The sequence below is a fragment of the Emys orbicularis genome, chromosome 7 (genome assembly GCF_028017835.1).
Source record: "Emys orbicularis isolate rEmyOrb1 chromosome 7, rEmyOrb1.hap1, whole genome shotgun sequence".
NCBI classification, from domain to species: domain Eukaryota; kingdom Metazoa; phylum Chordata; order Testudines; family Emydidae; genus Emys; species Emys orbicularis.
Genome location: NC_088689.1, coordinates 22,262,182 through 22,284,299, shown reverse-complemented (window position 1 = coordinate 22,284,299; position 22,118 = coordinate 22,262,182). Strand labels below are relative to the sequence as shown.

The 22,118-nt window shown below is 42.4% G+C and overlaps 1 protein-coding gene across 1 annotated transcript in view; it reads right to left on the bottom strand.

Annotated features, from left to right (window-relative positions):
- Positions 1 to 22,118, bottom strand: part of EDRF1 (erythroid differentiation regulatory factor 1) — a 52,850-nt gene that overhangs the window by 8,167 nt on the left and 22,565 nt on the right. The window contains exons 13-21 of the mRNA XM_065407746.1: positions 14,671 to 14,928; positions 12,575 to 12,646; positions 12,313 to 12,463; positions 9,818 to 10,006; positions 8,275 to 8,475; positions 7,582 to 7,800; positions 6,370 to 6,593; positions 3,847 to 4,005; positions 3,360 to 3,509 (exon numbers count right to left, since the gene is read on the bottom strand). Coding sequence (XP_065263818.1) covers positions 3,360 to 3,509; positions 3,847 to 4,005; positions 6,370 to 6,593; positions 7,582 to 7,800; positions 8,275 to 8,475; positions 9,818 to 10,006; positions 12,313 to 12,463; positions 12,575 to 12,646; positions 14,671 to 14,928 — 1,623 coding nt within the window. The remainder of the gene's footprint in view (positions 1 to 3,359; positions 3,510 to 3,846; positions 4,006 to 6,369; positions 6,594 to 7,581; positions 7,801 to 8,274; positions 8,476 to 9,817; positions 10,007 to 12,312; positions 12,464 to 12,574; positions 12,647 to 14,670; positions 14,929 to 22,118) is intronic.

The following is a 22,118-nucleotide window of genomic DNA, read 5'->3' as shown; positions in this document are numbered from 1 at the left end:
CTCTTTCAAAACCGAAACAAAAGAACTTGAAAATCTTTTTTTTTTTTTTTTAAATGGCTATACATAACAGGAAACACACCGCTCCTGCGCTCTGGTAACACAGAAACCTGCTCAGACTCTGCCAGTTGGTAGCAATGTTACATAGTTTATGTTCTCTCCACCAACACCTTTACAGTTCCATGCAGCAATGCTATTTACAGTGTCCTTTGTATCTTAATCCCTTACCTCAGGGTCTGAGAGGAGCAGACATCCAACTTCTCTGAGATTTCCATCAGTCTAGGCTCAGCTATCTCTGTTCCTCTCCTCTCCTCTCCCTTCCCCCCTTAGCATTTCCTTCTTGTCTCTTTTTATCAACCTTTAGCTGGTGTGCTAATTAATTCTTCAGCTCCCCCATGCTTCCCACATTAATGGGTGCCAAAGCGATCAGAGTGGTGGCTTATCTGCCAGCGCCCAGCACTCTATCATGCTGTAATATTTCCTTTTCTGTTGCTGACCAATCAACTTTTCAAGGAATGATCAGCTGTCTCAGGCCAGGCTACAAAGCACTCCATCGAAAGCAGGTAGCAGATGAACTGTTAGACGCAGTTACTGATGACTTGAGTGTGGAAACACTCAATGAAATACATGAAAAAGCAGTTACATTATTACAAGATAGCTGGAGTGATGTGCACAATGACCCAGTGATAGCTAACTGTGTGCAGATAGGGAATACTGCAGTTTCTGTATCAGCGGCTGATAGTGGAAGCAATAAGACTGGAAAGTACTGTGCAACATTGACAAGAGAAGCCAAGGCATTAGCAAATGAACTGCACGATTGTGATGCTAACAGCTACTTGACAGACACAGAAAAAGATGCAAAATATGGGAAGTAATTTGGAACAAGATGACAACATATGGATTACGTACTGATGTGCATCACAATGGCTAAATCTACTTGACAAGACTTTCATCAAAGCATTTGGTGTATATGTTGTAGATTTACAAATATATATATATATATGTAATCACCATCAGCCTATAGCCTAGTTAAAAGAAGTCCAAGAATCTGTAAAACCCCAAATTCCTGGTAACACGATGGAACAGTCAAACATCATGCCTGGAAACACATTAAAAACTGGCTGCATTATTTCAGGATTGTGAGTGATTATGAGGCAGAATGTGAAGACAAAGTGGTCAGTATAATTAATAATCAAGGAATTTACCAAGAAGCACAGAACTCGATCAGTCAATTGAAACCAGTTGCTCTGGCACTTGACACATCCCAGAGAGACACATCAACAATTGCTGTTGTATGCGAAATATTACTAGATCTACTGATGAAGGAAGATCTTGCACCACACAAAGCAAAAGTACAAGAGAGATTGCATGAGGCAATTACTCCTGCACACATCTTGCCCATCCTCCTTCATCCAAAATACACAGGAAAGAAATGCTCAGGTGAACAAGAAGAAATTGCAAAGCAGTGGTTGCTCAGCAAAAATCACAACTTTCTCCCTTTATTTGCAATTAAAGTAGAAGCTCCAAATCCAAAAAATAAAATGTTCTCATCCATTATCAAGGACAATTTTCCGCTGTAACAAAGGTGGAAAAAAATCTGAAGAATGCTGATAATCCATCTGACTTCAAAGCACTAGTGGTGCCATTACATTAGTGTCCAGCACGTTCAGGACAAATCTTTTCAAACTTTGGATACATCCATTCAAAACTGAGCAATAGGCTCGGTCTATCCACTACACCAGAGTTGGTCTTCAGCTACAGAATGCTGCGTGGCCAAACAGACCTGGACTAGTAGCCTGCAACTCTGCATGCTTCTGACTGCTTAATGTTTCAAGCCTACAACTCCGCATTGTTGTGGTTTTCATATAATGAAGTGTTTTTGACTTTTGTTTATATAATAATATTGAAAAACTGAAATGAGTCATGACATTTAACTTCTTTGAGAAAACATCAAACCAAAAGTATACAGACATTCCCATGTTCAATATTACATATATATATTATGTCCACTGAAGATGTGTGTACAATCCTAAATTAATCTCTGAATCTACTGCCTTATGTAACCACAATTTGAATCCATATGTAAAACAGTGTAATGTGTGTGCAAAAGCAAAATAAAGTTAGAAAGCAACAAGCACTTTTTAAACCACCATTTCTTTATGTTATAAGAAAATAACCCACAGCTATGAATACCGACCTTCAGCAAAAAAAACAAACAAAAAAAAAAATCAGATGAATGCCATGGAAGGCGAAGAAACTGCCAGTCTTCAAAGAGAGCAGAATGTGTTTTATTAAACATTTATATTGTGGTAATGCTAGAGGCCATGATCAGGTTGGGCCTCATTGTATTAGGCAGTATGCAAACACAGTGACAGCCTTGCTTAAAAGAGCTCATAAATTTCATAGGTCAGGATTTGTAAACAAAAATCCACTTCAGATTATAATCATTAAAAATATCACCCATGTATACATATACTGCATACTCCCCATTATCTGACTAGCATGGAGGGCATGGATTTTATTAGGATAATCAGGTGTTCAGATAATCGAGAGAGCAGGAGCCATTCAGCAGCGAGGCGGCCTCCCCTGTAACTGGGGGCTCGTCATCCTCCTCGCAGTCTTACCCTGGATTTTCTGCTCTGCCCAGCTCACTCACTTCCATAACAGCATGGCTGCAGAGGAATCCTGCACTGTCACTGATACGAGATCCCTACATTCACCAGATGTGGGGCAAAACAGAGTCCCCCTACCCCCGGCCAGGACTCTGCTCTCCCTTCCAAGACCACAGCTTCCCCCACCACATCTTGTGTCTGCAGTGATCAGCTGTCACCAGCCCTGTGGCAAGACAGGAAGCCCTCTATAGCTCTGCTGTCATGTCCCTGCTGACACTCCCGTGACGGGGGCTGCAGAGTGCGCCCTGCACTGCTGCAGGAGCCATTCAGCAGCAGGGGGGCCTCCCTCATGGCCAGGCTAGTCATCCTCCTCACGATCCTGGCCAGGGGTTTCTGCTCTATTATCCGAAATGCCGCATTATCCAAATCCCTCCCTTGTCCCCCAGAATGAGATACATGGGGAACAAGGAAGGGATGCGATAATGCAGGTGTTCAGATAATAGGGTTTCAGATAAACAGGAGTATAATGTATACATACTGTATTTATATTTTTATATATACACACACACACATACACATTGCACTCCTCGTCAGTACCCAGCCCAAGCCGGGGAAGCTATTGAGTGGACCAAATTTGATGATGAATCCTGGTCGCGTGCCACTTGAGGCATGTTGCACATATGCCAAGAAGATACAGAGCATAAATTACAGCACACAAGAAAAAAAAATCTCAAAATTCTGGACTATTACCTGGTTTCTCAAGCAACTATGATACATGGAAGCCAGTCTGTGGTGAATAGTTGCAGCCCGATACTGGCAGAGGGGTTGTCGTGCAGACTCTGTATCAACATCACAGTATTTCAAAGATTTCATCATGGCCTCACTAACTTCCTTCTCTATCTACAAAAACAAGATTTCATGATGCAATGTCAAAACATTTACTTTGAAATAACGAAGACCCAATATGAAAGAACATATAGATGTTTACATAGCAGTTTATATTTTAGTTTCTACAAAAGAAAAAAGGAGATATGACAATATAACTATTTACGGTGTACTCTTCTTAATGTGCCGTATTCTGTTAGCTGCTACACAAGTTTTTATCCTACAAAGATTTACAAATTATGTATGCACTTTGGCTCAGAGCAGGAGTTCTCTACCATTCTGCTTGTTCTTCAAAAAAAACCATGAAGAATGTTTGTTTCAGTGGATGTTGTTATAAATCCTCTTTCATTACCTGTTCCTGAGCCTTTCTAGATAATGGTGCATAATCCTGCTGCAGAGTTGCCATAGTGAAATAGGTAGTGGACAGTTCCCAGTTCACAGAATCCCAAACAGCTGGATGCATCTCTCTTTTGCCCAGTGATCTTAAAGCCCTCAGATAGTAATCGATAGCCTATAGAATATAATAAATGTGTAGTAAAGCAGTAGCTATTGACACGGGTTTATAGCATAGTAAGTGGTAACAATCCAGTATCCTCTACTCATTCTAATATGGAAGCATTTCACAACTCATCTGGACATTTTCTTAGCATTTTCCTCAGAATCACTTTTGTAATCTATTTAAATCATGCATCTCCTACATCTAACTGGCAATACCATGCAAATACAAAATTGGAGTTTAATTCAGACTAAAAATATACAACACAAATTATGTTTACATTACAGTGTGTAGGTATGGAAATGGAAGCAAAATTAAGCAAAGATAAAATCCTTATCTCTTGTGTAGAAGGGAGGGCTTGGTCCAAGGGAGCTACACAAGGGCAGGGACAGAATCCACCCAATCCTGGAAGCAGAGTACATTATACAATGAGCAGCTAGTCCCCACAAACATGGGAAATGTGGTGTACTTTAGACACTCCCTAGCCATGGTCCATCCAGCTTCCCTGTCCACACACAAGCCTACCTCCAACATGATACTACAAAGACACTGCTGCAAAGCCCGGCTTCATGTACAGGAGACTGCAAAGGCTATCCAACTCTTTTTCCTGCACAAATGAACTGTCCAGTTTGGGTATTTTGAGCCCACCGAGTTGCCAGGAGGATTTCTGCCCAAGACCTAACACACTGAGGTCTTGTTTATACAGATACTAAAGATTCCATAGCATTATTCATAAGAGTTGGGGGGTCCCACTGTTCAGGTCAAAAAGATCCCTCTATCTTAAAAAGTGCTGTCAAATTCTACTTTAACAGTATATCAGTGGTCTTCTATGTACTTCAGGAAGCCCTGAGAATCCTTTTGAATTAAAAGTGCTATTTAAATGTATGTTATTTTCTTCTGAGACCTTTACCAATCAGTCAGCAATGAGACGGAGAAGACTGAATGTCCCCAGCTTCTCCTAGTAGCTTAGTGATCTGTCCAATCATGAAATGAATGATGCAAAATCTAAAAAGGACAATATTTAACTATAGCAAGGGTAATCTTTAAGTTTATTGGTTATAGTGTTTCCATCAGATATGTTCACAATTTTTGCTCTCCTTTAACTGAGGTCCTAAACTCCATTAAGGACTGTTTTATAGCTAATCTGAAAACTCAATTTTGAATACACTTTTTGAATGTTTAAAATATAAAATTATATGGTTCCTAAAAGACAAAAAAAAGTAGTTTTTTAAAGAGTTTAATGTTAGTTTAAGGTCATATGTTAAATACCACTTTCCAAGTCCCAATATTATTGCCATATGTAACCATTCAAAAACACTGCACAAGAGACATTATAGGCCTGGGACAAACAGAAATACATATGTTGAGAAATATCAAAATTATTTACCTCTCATAAATTATGTGTATAACATCAGATAAGCAAGGTAACAGCAATCTTTTTACAGATTATCAGATCTGGAATAAGTACTACTAATCAAAATACTAAGGGTCAGATTTTCTAAAATCAGACATGCCACTTCACACTTAATTTGAATGTGTAATTACACATGTGTAAGTGACTGTGTGCACATATTGAAATCAGCACATTGCTTCACAGAAATTGCACTCACAAATTAAGCGTGCATTTGTGAGAGCAACTGCCTGCTTGTCGGGGGAGGGAGGGCAGGGAAAAGAAAAAAAAAAAATCTACCACCAACTTCACTTTTTGTAACTGACAAAACATATACCTGTTTTTTTTCATAGCGAGCTCCTTCTTTACATAGTTATGTTTATTCTTAGTATTTTCCTATACCACTTTCAATTAATATGAAATCAATACACAAAATTACAAAATATTTTTAGTTTCTACATTTAAAGCTTTACTTGAAATAGTCATAACATTTCTGCCATTTCAAAGTGCTTAGAAATCAGTGTGTCTAAATCCAAAGGTAAAACCCCACAATCAGAGGCAGATTATGGATTTGTGGGGCCCTGGGCCAGAGGAAGTGGGGCCCCTCCCCACCCCTTCCGCCTGCAGTCCCCCCACACACCTCAGCGCTACTGCCATGGGAGAGTAGGATCAGGTCACAGGGGCTTGCTCCACTCCGCCCACCCCTCCTGCCAGGGGAAGCCCCTGCACCCTAACCCCGCTCCCTGGCAGGAGCGCCGGGTGGGCAGAGCGGATCGGGGCATGCCCAATTGACCAGGGCCCCCAGCCACGGGCCCAGCGGCTAATCCTCCACTGCTCACAATAAAGATTAGTTTGAAAATGCTGAACTACAGCAAGTGATCCATCCAGAGAAATGTATTTTATGTACATGCTTAGTGGGAAATCACTGCAAAATAGCAAGGCCCATTCTTTTAAGCAAGGAACTGCGATCTGATCAACAGTCCTTTTACCTTATTATAGTAAAGGGCCTCTTCTGGGGAAAATTCTCGCTTAAAATCTCCTCCGGCAGCACAATGTGCTTGAGCACAAATTCGCATCAGTCTTCCAGTGTTACATAAAAGAAGGGCAGAATTGGTTGTATCATCAATTGACTCAAAGTTATGAATCCCTTCTTCAAAGCAAGAGAAGCTTTTCTTCCACAGTTGCTGCTCTGCTGCAGATACACTTTTGCTCACTAGATCAAAGGAAAAAGAGGTCTTACAATTTAATTCAAGCTTCTTAAAGATTTTTAAACCATCAACATCTATATTAAATTATTGTTCTCATGTTTCTATATAGTGTTAAATTCCAGAAAAGCATACAAGTCAAGACTGAAGATTTAATAGTTCACCAAGAGTGCTCGGTCTTGGCCAGAGCAAAGGAAAACTTAATCCATTATCTTTTGGCAACTAGCAATGATGTATGTGGTTAGTGTCATAAAGAGGTTGAAATTTTGAATAAGCCAATAAACGGTACCCTGAACTATATTGCTGAAAACGGTCAGTGCCTTCTGATAACATTAAGTCAAAAACCACTGAAAGTTAACAGAGAGCTGGTAAGACAAAGACCATCATTAAAAAGACAATTAATTTACTCAATTACCTCAAAGATACTTACAGTAGGAAAGAAGTAGTAAGTAGATAAAAATAACTCAGATACTATGCTATGAAGTAACCATCAGTAAATTATTTAATAATCAATTGCTTAAAGTTTACCATTAAGGTTCGATTTCAGCTAAATACTATTCTGTTAAAGAAAAAGAAAGGACAGAAAAGTAATCATCAAATCAGAAATTTGGCAATAATATCCTACAATAGCAGCCTGACATTTTGAGGGCATTTTTGTGAGGAGAATTGTGCTAGTATTCTCTTAATTTTTCCAGGGAATTATAACTACTATAAAGATTCTCCATATTTTAGTGCAGACTAAGGTGTTCACATGTAAGTTTGAGTACTCTGAAAAACACTGCTTATAATGGAAGCACTAATATACCATTAGCTACAGGAGAGAGTATCTGTTACAAAGAAGTTCTTTGAAATTCCCTTTATTCCTGGAATGAAGAGTTCAGGAGGCATCTCTCAAACACTGTTGCTGAAAATGATAATCACTGTTACACTGCTTCACTGATGTAAACCTCTGAATAGAATAGTGTATGTAACAAGTGCAAAAAAAATAATACGTACCCACTCTCTCAGTCTGCACTGCAGCAGCCTGGTTCATGTAAAATACTCCAATTTCATTTCTGATGTTACCCATCCTCTTCAGGACTTGTGTATGCTGCTCTGGATTTTGTTTTTTTAAGTTACTAAAAAGCAAGATTTCATTAGCTGCCTCATAGCATTTGCAGCTAACTGAAAGCTGACATTCCAAGTCTGTAGACAAGTCAGTGGCCCACGCAAATACTGGAAAACAAACAGCAAAAACTGCATGTCAATTATAAATTCTTTCTAAACAAATTTTATTTATTTTAGGGACTATGAAAAAAGTGTAGTAGTAGTAGTAAAGGTTTGATAAAATGACTGAGTTGTGCCCAAAAATCAAAGGGGTTCCACAGAGTCTAGAGAAAGGCAGAATTTGGCCATTACTTGAAAGATGTAAAGAATTTTTTTTTAAAGAAACTCTAGATATATTTAAAGTACATGATTTTATCATATACTCTCCAGAAAAGTCATATTCCTAAAAAGCTATTTTAATTTCTATGTTCAGCTTTCTTTTTGACAAGAAAGAAATAGCACCAAAGCACCAAAAGGTTCTCCCACCCCCAGAAGTGATATACTATACTGTTTTGCCAAAATCTGAGGAAACACTGTGGGATAAGTATTGGCTGACAGGACCACACTAATTCAGCCAAATATATTATTATTTTGATGTTATACCTTGACAGCTGGATTCTCTATGAAGACTGTGCAATATTTCATGATCTTCTTTTGTTTGGTAGTTATATTCTTCAAGATACGCAGCTCTGTTATTTGCATTCTGGGCAAGCATTAGCTGGATATCGCCACAAAGGGTTAAACATTGACAAAGAAACAGAAGCACTTCTGCAGGCATATTGGTGCAGAGGCAGCAATAAGTATCTGGTAGGGGGAAAAACCCAAAAAAGCAAAATTAAGCACTAAGAGACTTGAGACATGTAGAATCCAAATTTAACTATTCGTAGAAGAGTGACCATGTAAGACTGAGTATCAGAGGGGTAGCCGTGTTAGTCTGAATCTGTAAAAAGCAACAGAGGGTCCTGTGGCACCTTTAAGACTAACAGAAGTATTGGGAGCATAAGCTTTCGTGGGTAAGAACCTCACTTCTTGCATCTGAAGAAGTGAGGTTCTTACCCACGAAAGCTTATGCTCCCAATACTTCTGTTAGTCTTAAAGGTGCCACAGGACCCTCTGTTGCATGTAAGACTGGTAACATTTTACACAACAGTTCTGACCCCTGTATGTAGTCCGAGTCAGATACTACTTTTTATCCCTGTTAACACTGCACAGCAATTACAGATAAGGAAGATGGACTGAATTCTATCCCTGCTCATACAGAACTGTTAACTAAGCTACAAATGCAAGATCTAAACCTTCCCTCAGTTATAACTGTGTAAAACCACTGAAGACAATAGGATTTGGCCTGCAGAATTTTTATTACTAATGATGATGTATGAACCAGGAAGAAGAGTTTGACTTTCAGATCTCAGACTGATTTTCTAGGGATGACAATTAGAAACTATTCCCCTCACATATTTTTACTAACAAATAGAGCTTGATCACAATTCATTGAAAGACAATGAATACGGCAAATCGCAATGCACTTTTTTTTTTTTTTTAAACAGAATAGAATTTCACTTTAAAGCCATTATATTTTCTGATTATTCAAACTCACAGTGTTATAACCAGGAAACAGAATCAGAATATTCTCCATCATTCTACTCAAAGCCTCAGTATTAGTTGGGGACGCACTCCACTCTATGGGTATCTACTTAAAGTTTCTGAGTGAATATAGCACTTCTGAAAATGAGGAATGTATAAGAATAGCTCAAGCCAAGTATAATGAATAAAGGTGCTATTTTAGCTTTTCCACACATTCCAGGCACCAGACTTCAAGTCCCAGTCTATACACTGAGTTCTGCCATCTATACGCTGAGTCCTACCCCTCTGCCTTCAAAGTGAAACTGCCACTTGTGCAAATTGTGATCATTTTGTAATGGGGACAAAGGGAATGAGACAGAAGAAACCTATGATCCAAACTAAAAGGTTTCCCTGTGTCCAACCCGCCCAAGCCAGTTCTTTACTATAATCTATTTGTTAAAAGCATGGGATTTATGTGCCAAATTCAGTCCTCAGATGCCACAGACTTTTTCAATGTGTGGCAGAAGTATTTGCCAGTTTGTGTATGTGCATTGTTTAAGAAGAAAATATTCCAATTACTTACCATGGCACTGTAAAGCTAATTTAATGTATCGTAATCCTCTTCCATATTTCTGAAGACTCATAGCAGCATCAGAAAGAACATAATAAGCCTTCGATGACTTCAGAATCAGCTGGAGTTTCATTTTATACTGCCAGGATCCAGGAATCATTCCTGATTGACTGGAATGTTTATCCTTTTGAAATGAGCCCACTATAAATACAAAAATAAAATAAGTAAATCTTAAATCTAATCCGTAAGAATATGATTTAGTCACAGAGGTCACGGCAGTCACAGATTCTGTGACTTGACTGGAACCACAGTGACTTCTTCAACTTCAGTTGTCAACTGCTGAAACTGGGGCTGGAGCCGGAGCCGTAGCCGGAACTGTGCGCCCCGGCCCTGCAGCTGGGGCTGGAGCCGGATCCACAAATGTGACTTTTTTGGTTTGTACTGAATCCTTACAACCCTAGTATTAGCTCAGAATCGACAAGAGCCAATAAGTGGAGGCTTCCCTGGTTCTGAGATCATCTCCAGCAATGAGGAAATTGTACTGTCCAATTTCTGCCTGGAAGAAGGAACTGTTGAAATCTTCCACACTGTTAGTGCCAAGGCATCCTTCGACTCTTCTGATGAGGCTGTTTCCTTGATGCTGGAGTAGCCCTGGTACCAGACAGAATGCGCCACTGCTTGGAGCCAAAGGTCCTGGTCCTGGCACCAAAGACTGCTGTTTCATCATTTCAGGGGGCTTTGAAGCAGACAAAGATCTACAATGTTCACGCCAGAGACTCATTTCTGTATAGGAAGGCAGACCCCAGGGTTTGGCTTATAGAACCACATCGTTAAGTCAGCCTGGAGAAGAGCACACCTCTCTTTTTTGGACAAGTATGATACATCATACAGGCAACCTAAACAGTTCAGACACACAGTGCAGTGGGTGTCAGCAAAGGTTCTTTTTAAAACATTAAATTTGAGGGAAAACTGCTGTTGATCCTGCCTTCCTCCTCCCCCCCCACCCCCCCAACTCTTTCTTCATGTATGGGAAAGATTTCAGGAGAAGCATGATACTACACATGTTTTGCGCAACAAACCATAGGTACAATAAAGGGAGAAACTTTGTTTCTCACCTATCTTTGAAATTTCTTGGTCTAGTTTAAATTCAATCTCTATTATCCAAACACTAGCTGGTACCCTGAAAGACTTTAGTTTTGCTGCTTGAAAGGGGAGACTGAAATCAGAGGTACTGCTTAGGTGTTTATCCTAGCTCAGATTGTAATGCAGCTATTTGGTGGTGTGTTTAGTCTTAAATTCTGGACCAGTAATTGGGGGGGGAACCCAATATGTCATTTGCAGATCTACAAATCACTGACTTCCAAGTGACACCATCTATTGTAAATCAAAATTGGAGGAGAAATAGTAGACCTTTTCAATGATTATTCATTCAGAAAGACTTGGGAAATTTTAGTATACTTTTTTGGTTTAAGAGTTGACAAAGCCTGGCAATATTATTTTATATCTTGGAAGCAATAGTCACTACCTACCTTCATGGCAATAATCTTCTTAGTATTTCATCTACAACAATATAGCTATTTATAGCTAGATTTCAATGTTTAATATATATTCTAAAAAGTTAACTCTTTAGAAGAGTATAGAAAAAGAAGCTGCCCTCCACTGAATATACCTTGTCATTTTCAGCTCCCCCCCAAAAAAATATTTAGCAGCCAATTCAGCTTTCAACTAAACTACTGGATTAATGGAAGGAAACTAACTAAAAATTAAATTTTAATTACGCATCTAAGAACCCCTACATTTGTTTTTTGAATTATGGTTACAGGACAACTGTGTCTTATTGCTATTTTACATAGAGCCAGAACACTATAGCAAGGTGCTCCAATACTATGGTGAAGCAGTAAATGCAGGCTATTGCAGCTTTAGTGATTTAAACACACTCAAATAAGACATTTTCATTCAAACACTTCCTACTGTTCTTGCATAAAAGGCAGAATTATAACTGCAAGGCTAGTAAATAATATCCTGGTTAACATTTTATATGTTGGCAACATGCGCATGTGTAGCACAACAATGAGCATGATGTTGACACTAAAATTATTGCCAAAATCCACAGTCTTATAAAAATAATTTCTCTAAGTGACAAAACCTAACACTGCCAAAAAAAAAAAAAAATCTAAAGGGGGCACGACATCACAATCTATGAACAAAATGAAATCCTTATGGAAGCCAGTGGCAAGCCACATCTCAATAAAATGCAGTAACCTTATGTACTTACTATAAAAGGATCTTTAATATGCTAAAAGAATCCCTATTGTCCTGTTTCTTTTCATATTTAAAAGGAAAGGCCTATATTCTCCACTTCTGTTTGTGTGCAATATACTTTTTTGCTTTTTCAATGCATGGCGTAATTGATGATTTACAAGTACACTGTTTAGACGACCAAAATAAAATAGCAGCAGTGTGCTGTGCCATTGAAAAGGTCCTATTTGCAAAACAATTCAGCTTACTTTTGTCTAAAAACAAAGCCATCTGTTTTTCCAGACACTCAGGACCACCACTTGTGGATTCATCTTCGTATTTTAATGGGATTGGGGTGTTGGGGTCGGCTGCAGGAAGGTCACCGTCTTTTTTAATGCTGCTGTCAACAGATTTCAAGCCCTTTAAAAAGAAAAAGCCTTTCATTAAGTATTTACTTGGAAGGTGAACTAAATATAAACATAACAAAACCCACACATTTTGAGCAGGACAGAACAGCATTAGGAAACTTACCTCTAGAACATAGCTGAGCACAAGTCTACACCGTTCCTCAGTGTCATGGCAAACAGGAAATGCACAACTAGGCTTAATTAAAAAAAAAAAAAAATTTAAGGCGGCAGACCCACTTAAAGAAAAACAAGCAAACTAACTATGAAGCTTTAAAAGATAGACAGCAAAATCCAGTTTATTGGGATACGTTAGACTATAATGAAAGCCATTAATGGAGTATGCTAAACTTCATACTATATCTAGACCACAACATTTATTTCCTTTACTTCAGCAACTGAAGATACTGTCTTCATTGTAGGGTTTAACTAGATTATTTACCTAAACTGACCAAAATTCATAGTCAGCCTGTTTTAGTGACCCAAAAACCTAAAGTAAGGGCCATAGAAGGGTAGCAGCCTTTTTTCCAGAAAAGCAGCCATACAGTGACTGCAGTGCAGCCCCAGACCCTAGAAGGAGGTAGGGGAGGGAGCATGCGGGCAGGCATGTAAATTTTATTTCCTTCCACATAACCCATTACTCTAACTGTGCAAGGAGGGATGAATTCCCCCTAACCACCTTTTCTGAATGACAGGAACAATCTCCATTGACCAACTTTTAGTATGGGAGAAAGATGAAATCCTGCCAGTATATCATCAATCCAATCCCTGCAAATAGAAGTGCAGTACCCTCCAGTAATGAATCTGAGTTTTAAGAAGAAAAATCAATGTAGGGCTTCCACCACCGACAGGGTGCTATATTTTCAGCAGAGGGGCCTTGAGGTACTAAAGCTTGCAGGATATCAACCAGCACAGGTGATAGACAGATTTTGCAGAATATCAATTTTATTTGGCATAGGGACTTATAAGAAAAGTCAACCTTTTTGATATGATATACATGTTGCAGGATAACTAAGCATGAGGCAATCAAGCGCTTCACTGCCACAGATATGGCTTAATTAACTGTCAAGAGGCAAAGTGAAACATTGTTAACATTTGGGAGCTAAATGACAAAACTCAGTTTCACATTATTTGGTTGTTTTAAATATCGTACTAAAGAAAAGCTGCTTTGGTGAAGGCTGACAGATAGTAACTGCATTATATTTTTGCTCTCTACATATTATGGAAGCATATACCAGACAAGTTTTTGGAAAATTTATGACTGAGGTGCATGCAGACAGCATTATGGTTTACACTAACGCTGCCTAATTAGAAGCATCTTTTCATACATGCAAGTGGGACAGGAGGTAAGATTTCTTCCCTCAGAATGGCTTCAACACAACCACACTTTCAAACAAAGATTCCTAAATTATGAGAGAGGACAAGGAGGTAGCTTAGGCCTGGTCCACACTACCCTCCCAATTCGGACTAAGGTACGCAAATTCAGCTACGTTAATAACGTAGCTGAATTCGAAGTACCTTAGTCTGAACTTACCGCGGGTCCAGACGCTGCAGGCAGGCTCCCCCGTCGATGCCGCGTACTCCTCTCGCTGAGCTGGAGTACTGGCGTCGACGGCGAGCACTTCCGGGATCGATCCGGGATCGATTTATCGCGTCTAGATAAGACGCGATAAATCGATCCCAGAACATCGATTGCCTGCCATCGGACCCGGAGGTAAGTGTAGACGTACCCCTAGAAGTAACTTCCCTGCAAATCCATGGAGTAACGCTCAGATTAGGTACATTCCAGAGATATGCTGGGAAATCACAAATTTTAGTATAGACCACCCTTAATTCTCCACAGCTGTTAAATACATTTCCATATTCAGATTATTCCTACAAGGATGAGTAATTTCTCTATAGGTGTCTGTGCAGAAATTAACAGGCAAGTAGAATACACACCCAAGATAATAAAGCAAAAACAATATTAACGTGCATCTGCAATAGGATAAAACTCAGAGCCACAATTCGGCCAAAAGATTTTATTTCCTTTCTGACCCATAGTCCAATTAATCTCAGGTACACAAATAACTGGTGGCATAAAAGGTCTTTAAACAGTTCCTTTTTTCATAAAAAGGAACTGCTCACAGTTAACTATATTTTGACTATACAAGCCGCACTATGTTCATTTCAAGCCTTTTTTTCCCCTTAAACTCAGCACAGCTTGTTAGTACTGTAACTTACTCGTATTTGGTGAATAGATTTATATTTTTCTGGTACCGATAACTCTCCAACAGATTTGATTACAGCTACTGCTTTATTGTCATCTGGCGGATCGGAGCTGGTGCTGTAGGAACCATTTTCATCACTATCCGGCATTTCTTCTTCCTCTTCACTATAACTTTCATCAGAGTTCCCATTTAAAGGAAACTCTGCACCTTCTTTTTTAGGCTCATCTAACTGGAAGAGTTCCGAGAGCATGTAATTCGCTGAAGCAATAATCTTATTTAAAAAAAAAAAAAAAAAAAAAGTATTTTAGAGTATCCCAGTACTGCAAGTTACTAACAAGTTTTTAAGTAGGCCACTCAAATAGAAGTTTGCATCTTTCCACTCAGACAAAGAACAAGTTTAGAAAAGGGTCCAATAAATGCACGCACAAGACTGTACAGGTATCTGCAAAATCCTAACCAGTGCATGCAAATAGGCATTAATATGCTTAAAATGTCATCGCCAATTTAAAAAGACTGCCACTACAGTAAAAGAATAATGGTCTGTGGGTTTTTTTTAGTGTATTAATACATTTAAGTTTACAGCTGTTTAGTGAGCAAAACTAAACTACTCTTCCAGGATCACTCTTCCCTTAACAACTTTTAGTCATTTTTAATAGTATTTGACTTCTACTAAGATACAGTCCACATGGACTGTACAGATATGGATGTTATACATTTTGCACTGTAGAAGTCCTGTAATGAAATATTTAATATTAGGTTTAAGAAGTGACTCTACAATTGAAAGGTATTATGACAACAGTTGATCAGAGCAGTATCTGGGGGTGGGGGGAGTGATGATGACTTCTGGATTCTATTTCTGACTGCTTTAGACTAGCTGCACGATGATGTTCAACTCAATGTCTCAGTTTATTCATCTACAAAAACAGGCATAATATATTTGATAAGGTTAATTAATATTGTCAAGCTTTCAAATACTTGGATGAAAGGCACTATTGATATACAAGGTATTATATTCTGATTATCCAAAGGTGTTATTCATAAGTGTGAAGATTACTAATGAAGAATACATTTAAATCTGCTTAATTTACAAGAACATCCTCCAACCTTAGCTCCATTATCAAGAAAAATCAAGCTCAAATACATCCATCGCTGCGAACAATAAAACTTTAAATCAGAATTTTAAAGATAAACACACCACTGGTGCACAAAGCAGAAACTGGCTCTGCAGATGTGCGTGACAAAACAATTTACAGGAAACTAAGGGTATGTCTACACTACGAGAGTAGTTCGATTTTACTTAAATCGAATATGTGGAATCGATATTGCAAAGTCGAACGTGTGTGTCCACACTAAGGACAGTAATTCGACTTTGTGAGTCCACACTAACGGGGCAAGCGTCGACATTGGAAGCGGTGCACTGTGGGCAGCTATCCCACAGTTCCCGCAGTCCCCGCTGCCCATTGGAATTCTGGGTCGAGCCCCCAATGCCTTCTGGGGAAAAAAATGTGTCGAGGGTGGTTTTGGGTAACTGTCGTCATCCAACCGTCACTCCCGCCCTCCCTCACTGAAAGCGCCGGCGGGAAATCAGTTCGCGCACTTTTCTGGTCAGTGACAGCACGGACGCCACAGCACTGCGAGCATGGAGCCCGCTGTGACCATCGCTGCAGTTGTGGCCGTTGTCAATGCCTCGCAGCTTATCATCCACCTTTCCCAGAGGCAGATGCAGATAAATCAGGCGAGGAGGCTACAGCACCGTGGTGAGGGCCTGAAGTCTGAGAGTAGCACAGACCTGTCAGAAAGCACGGGACCCAGCGCCGAGGACATCACGGTGGCAATGGGTCATGTGGATGTTGTGGAACGGCGATTCTGGGCACGGGAAACAAGCACGGACTGGTGGGACCGCATAGTGCTGCAGGTCTGGGATGAATACCAGTGGCTGCGAAACTTTCGCATGCGGAAGGGGACTTTCCTTGAACTTTGTGAGTTGCTGTCCCCTGCCCTGAAGCGCAATGACACCCGGATGCGAGCAGCCCTGACTGTCCAGAAGCGAGTGGCCATAGCCCTCTGGAAGCTTGCAACGCCAGACAGCTACCGGTCAGTCGCGAACCACTTTGGCGTGGGCAAATCTACCGTGGGGGTTGTTGTGATGCAAGTAGCCAACGCAATCGTTGAGGTACTGCTCTCAAAGGTAGTGACCCTGGGAAACGCGCAGGCCATCATAGATGGCTTCGCCGCGATGGGATTCCCAAACTGCGGTGGGGCTATAGATGGAACTCACATCCCTATCCTGGGACCGGACCACCAGGCCAGCCAGTACATCAACCGAAAGGGCTACTTTTCAATGGTGCTGCAAGCACTGGTGGACCATAGGGGACATTTTACAAACATCAACGGATGGCCGGGCAAGGTTCATGACGCTCGTGTTTTCAGGAACTTAGGTCTGTTTAGACGGCTGCAGGAAGGTATTTACTTCCCGGACCACAAAATAACTCTTGGGGATGTGGAGATGCCTATAGTCATCCTCGGGGACCCAGCCTACCCGCTAATGCCCTGGCTCATGAAGCCCTATACTGGCGCCCTGGACACTGAAAAAGAACTCTTCAACTACCGGCTGAGCAAGTGCAGAATGGTGGTGGAGTGTGCTTGTGGCCGTCTCAAGGGGAGATGGAGAAGCTTACTGACTCGCTGTGATCTCAGCGAAACCAATATCCCCATTGTTACTGCAGCTTGCTGTGTGCTCCACAATCTCTGTGAGAGCAAGGGGGAGACCTTTATGGCGGGGTGGGAGGTTGAGGCAAGTAGCCTGGCTTCTGATTACGCCCAGCCAGACAGCCGGGCGATTAGAAGAGCCCAGCGGGACGCGCTGTGCATCCGGGAGGCTTTGAAAGCTAGGTTCCTGAGTGAGCAGGGTAACAAGTGACTTTTCAGTTTGTGTACAGAGAAGCTGAACCTGCCCCCGTTTCTTTACCCACTAAGTGTTCAGTATCCTCTCCAGTTACATACCCCGTTCCCCCCCTTCCAACACACGTTTAAAAATAAAATCACTTGAATTTTGTTAATGAACACCGTTTTCTTTATTACTGTTTTCGTGGGAAAGTGTTGAACCTGGGACACAGACTGTGGTGGGGAGCGGGTGTAGTGTAGTGATGCAAATGACGCTTCCAAACTCCAGGAATGACAGGCTCCGCGGTGGTGGACTGGTGGTTTCAACAGACCCTGCCACCCCTCCTGTTCGGGACTCTGTGTGTGGGGGGGCTATGTGACTGTATGGCAGGGGGAGGATGGTTACAGATCCCCTGCTGCGTGGCTCCGTGATCCAGGATAAGGACCGCTGCATAAGATCTGTAACTGCCCTCCCCCGCCACAGAGTCACAGAGCACCCCCCACAGAACACTAAAACCACCTCCCAGAATGACCAGGGTAACTAGTGACTGCAATGTGTGTGTGCCCTGCTGCTGAACCTGCCCCCGCCTCTGTACCCTGGTAAAGGTGACTGTTCTGTCCAATTACCAACCCCCTTCCCCCCCTTCAGACAGACTCTCCTCTAAAGAACATGATGGAAACAGTAATTAACAGAAACGTATTTTTTATTAGCAACTACACATGAAACTGGGGGGTGAAACTTGGACGGGGGCTTGGGTGAGGCGGGAAGGAAAGGACTTGTCAAATTTTGGGGAATGAGAGCCTTCTAGTAGTAGAGCAGTCTGCAGGGGTGGAGTGAGAGTTTTCACGAACTCTGCCGCCCCTCCTTCTTTGGACTTTGGGTGAGGGGGGTATGGGATTTGGTGGCGGGGGAGGGCGGTTACAGATAGACTGCAGCGGGGCTCTGTCCTCCTGCCTCCGGTCCTGCAGAACATCCACAAGGCGCCGGAGCGTCTCCGTTTGCTCCCTCAGTAGTCCAAGCAGCGTTTGAGTCGCCTGCTGGTCTTCCTGCCGCCACCTCTCCTCCCGTTCCATGTGTGAACGGTGCATTTGGGACAAGTTCTCCCTCCACTGGGTCTGCTGTGCTGCCTGGGCTCGGGAGCAGCCCATAAGTTCCGAGAACATGTCCTCCCGTGTCCTCTTCTTCCTACGCCGAATCTGCGCTAGCCTCTGGGAGTGTGATGCCAGGCTGGGTTGGGAGACAGTCGCAGCTGTGGGAATGGGAAAAAGGGAGTGAATTCCTCAGAAAGATAAATTTAGTTGTGAACAAAGAACATAGTCTTTCTCTGTAAAGAAGACCATGCACAGCACCTATCACATGCACACTCAGGACAAGGTCGAATTTTCGGCCTTCGCATTCAGTGCCTGGGGTCTTGCAGTGCAGATCAGAGAAGCGGGGCAGGACACCGGAATTTGTGTAGCAGGCCGACATGGTAAGCCGTAGACTTGTGGCTGCTTAAAACTTTAATAGTTGCACTGGCCTCCTTTCACATTGAAAGCAATGCCAGTCCCTGCTGCCAGCAATCCGGCAAGCATGAGCTCTGCCCCTGTCCCACCCCCTCGCGGCTGTCCCAGGGAAAGATCCCTGTGTGCTGCTCCTCTCCCGCCTCCACCGCGTGGCTGTAAACCGCCGGTTACAGTTCTGTAAAGGAACGGGCAAGCAGTCCCAATACTAACATTCCCCTACCTAATTCAAAGCAGGTCACCATGAGCGACATCACCCTGATGAGGATCTCAGACACAGAAAAACAAAGAATGCTTCGGGAAAGCCTGCAAAGACCAGGGCCGTATGCCGCCATGCTCTGCAGGGCAATGATCCCGGAGTACTTGCTTGTGTCCTGGCGCGGAAATGTCTGCTATTACGGAGGACCCAATAAGGCCGCTCTCCCCAGGAATCTGATGCAAAGGCTTTCCAATTACCTCCAGGAGAGCTTCGTGGAGATGTCCATTGAGGATTTCAGCTCTATCCCCGGACATATAGACCGCATTTTACTGTAGCTGCACTGGCAGGGACTAAACAGTAGAGCGGCTTGGGCAGAACAATCATGCAAAACCGGACATTGTTAGATTTTTTTTTTTCAATAGTTGCACTGCCCAGGACTGAAACCTTAAGCGCCTAGGGCACACTAATCATGAGAAACCCATTGTTATTATTGTTAATATTCCTGTTCTGTTAAAAATAAATGTTTAGATGTTTAAAACACTTACTGGATGATCCTTCCCCTGATTCTGTGTCCGGGTTAACGGCTGGGGACGGTTGGTAGGGGATCTCTGTAAGGGTGATGAAGAGATCCTGGCTGTCGGGGAAATCAGCGTTGTAAGCGCTGTCGACTGCCTCGTCCTCCTCATCTCCTTCCTCATCTTCCCCGTCCGCTAACATGTCCGAGGAACCGGCTGTTGACAATATCCCATCCTCAGAGTCCACGGTCAGTGGTGGGGTAGTGGAGGCGGCCGCACCTAGGATGGAATGCAGTGCCTCGTAGAAACGGGATGTCTGTGGCTGGGATCCGGAGTGTCCGTTTGCCACTTTGGTCTTCTGGTAGCCTTGTCTCAGCTCCTTGATTTTCACGCGGCACTTCGTTGCATCCCGGCTGTATCCTCTCTCTGCCATGGCTTTAGAGATCTTCTCGTAGATCTTTGCATTCCGTCTTTTGGAACGCAGCTCGGAAAGCACGGACTCATCGCCCCACACAGCGATCAGATCCAAGACTTCCCGATCAGTCCATGCTGGGGCCCTCTTTCTATTCTGAGATTGCACGGCCATCTCTGCTGGAGAGCTCTGCATCGTTGCCAGTGCTGCTGAGCTCTCCACGATGTCCAAACAGGAAATGAGATTCAAACTGCCCAGACAGGAAAAGGAATTCAAATTTTCCCGGGGCTTTTCCTGTGTGGCTGGTCAGAGCATCCGAGCTCGGACTGCTGTCCAGAGCGTCAACAGAGTGGTGCACTGTGGGATAGCTCCCGGAGCTATTAGCGTCGATTTCCATCCACACCTAGCCTAATTCGACATGGCCATGTCGAATTTAGCGCTACTCCCCTCGTTGGGGAGGAGTACAGAAGTCGAACTAAATAGCTTCGTGGTGTGGACGGGTGCAGGGTTAATTTGATGTAACAGCGCTAAATTCGACATAAACGCCTAGTGTAGACCAGGCCTAAAACATTACAACCCTATAAAGGGTCAAGATCCCAACCCTACTCTCAATGCAATGAACATATAACAGGTTGTGGTCAAAATTTGCACCATTTTGGAGGTTTGCCTTTATAAAGTAACAAAAGCCCTGAGATAGGAATGTAGTAACAAACTTTAGCTTCAGCTCCCTCCTAAGTAGATTGTTCTTGGCGATCCTCTCCATATTACTTTGTATCCCTCTCGCCACATTTCTTGACACAGAGAGTAACTCAGTCATTTGAGATCCAACCTGACTACCAGCAAAACAGCACTACACTTCTACAGAGTTCCAAAGCTAGATTCTGGCTGCAGACCTTTACTTCTACCTCTCTACTCCAGACCCATCTCTTTCTGTTCAAACTACAGTCTTATTCTCTTTCTCCAACAGCTCCTTGTGGATGTCTAACCATCAGCTTGAGCTCAATATAGCTAAATAGAGCTCGTAATTTTGCCCCTCCAAACCTTCCCTGCTACCTCCTCTCAACCACTATGGACAACACCATCATTCTACCGGTTATTCAGGCCTGTAACCTGGGTGTTATCTTCAAGTCAGACCATTTTCTCGGTCCTCACATGCAGGCTATGTTCAGTACTGCCAGCCTGACGTGATCAAAAAAAAAATAATTGCAAACCAGATCCCCCAAAATCATGAGATATACTCATGGTTTCTGGGGCCAATCATCATACCATGTATTTTGTTATGTCTTGACTTAACTTCCCTGTATTCTTCTGGCACACACACACAGCCAGAAGAATAAAGGGAAGTTAAGTCAAGACATACCAAAATACATGGTATGATATACTTTTAGGTGAAAAGTCAACCTTTAATGCACACAAAAATGCATGCCTCTTCTTGGCTGCTCAGATGGAGACTCCACTTACTATCTTAGGAGAGAGCAGTGGGTAACAGGGAAACTGCCATATATTTCCTAGCTTGACACTCCCTTCTCCTCGGTCTGGATCGCAAGTAGAGAAGTCATCCCAGGCAGTGGGAAACAAGAAAGTGTTGCTGCTGGGTCCGGACTTTCCCCTGACTTCCCGCTCCACTCTCTCTCCAAGGATCATCCTCTCTACTATAGAGCCATGCAAGGCAGAGCTCAGTGGCAAGACCCATCTGTGTCCTGTGCTCCAAGGCTCTCACACAGCTTCGCCCATGTGCCCAGCCCTGAAAAAAAATCACAGGATCAGAGGAGCTGCTTGCATCATTGTGAGAGCTCCTCCTGCAGCTGCCAAAATCCCATGACTCATGATCTATTTGCAAGAGCTGGCAACACAACTCTGCCTTCCCCTGGCTGCTCAGACAGGGCTGCCCACACCCACCACTATCCCTCGGCTGAGGGAGCTCCCATTCTATGCTCTCCGTCTCTCAC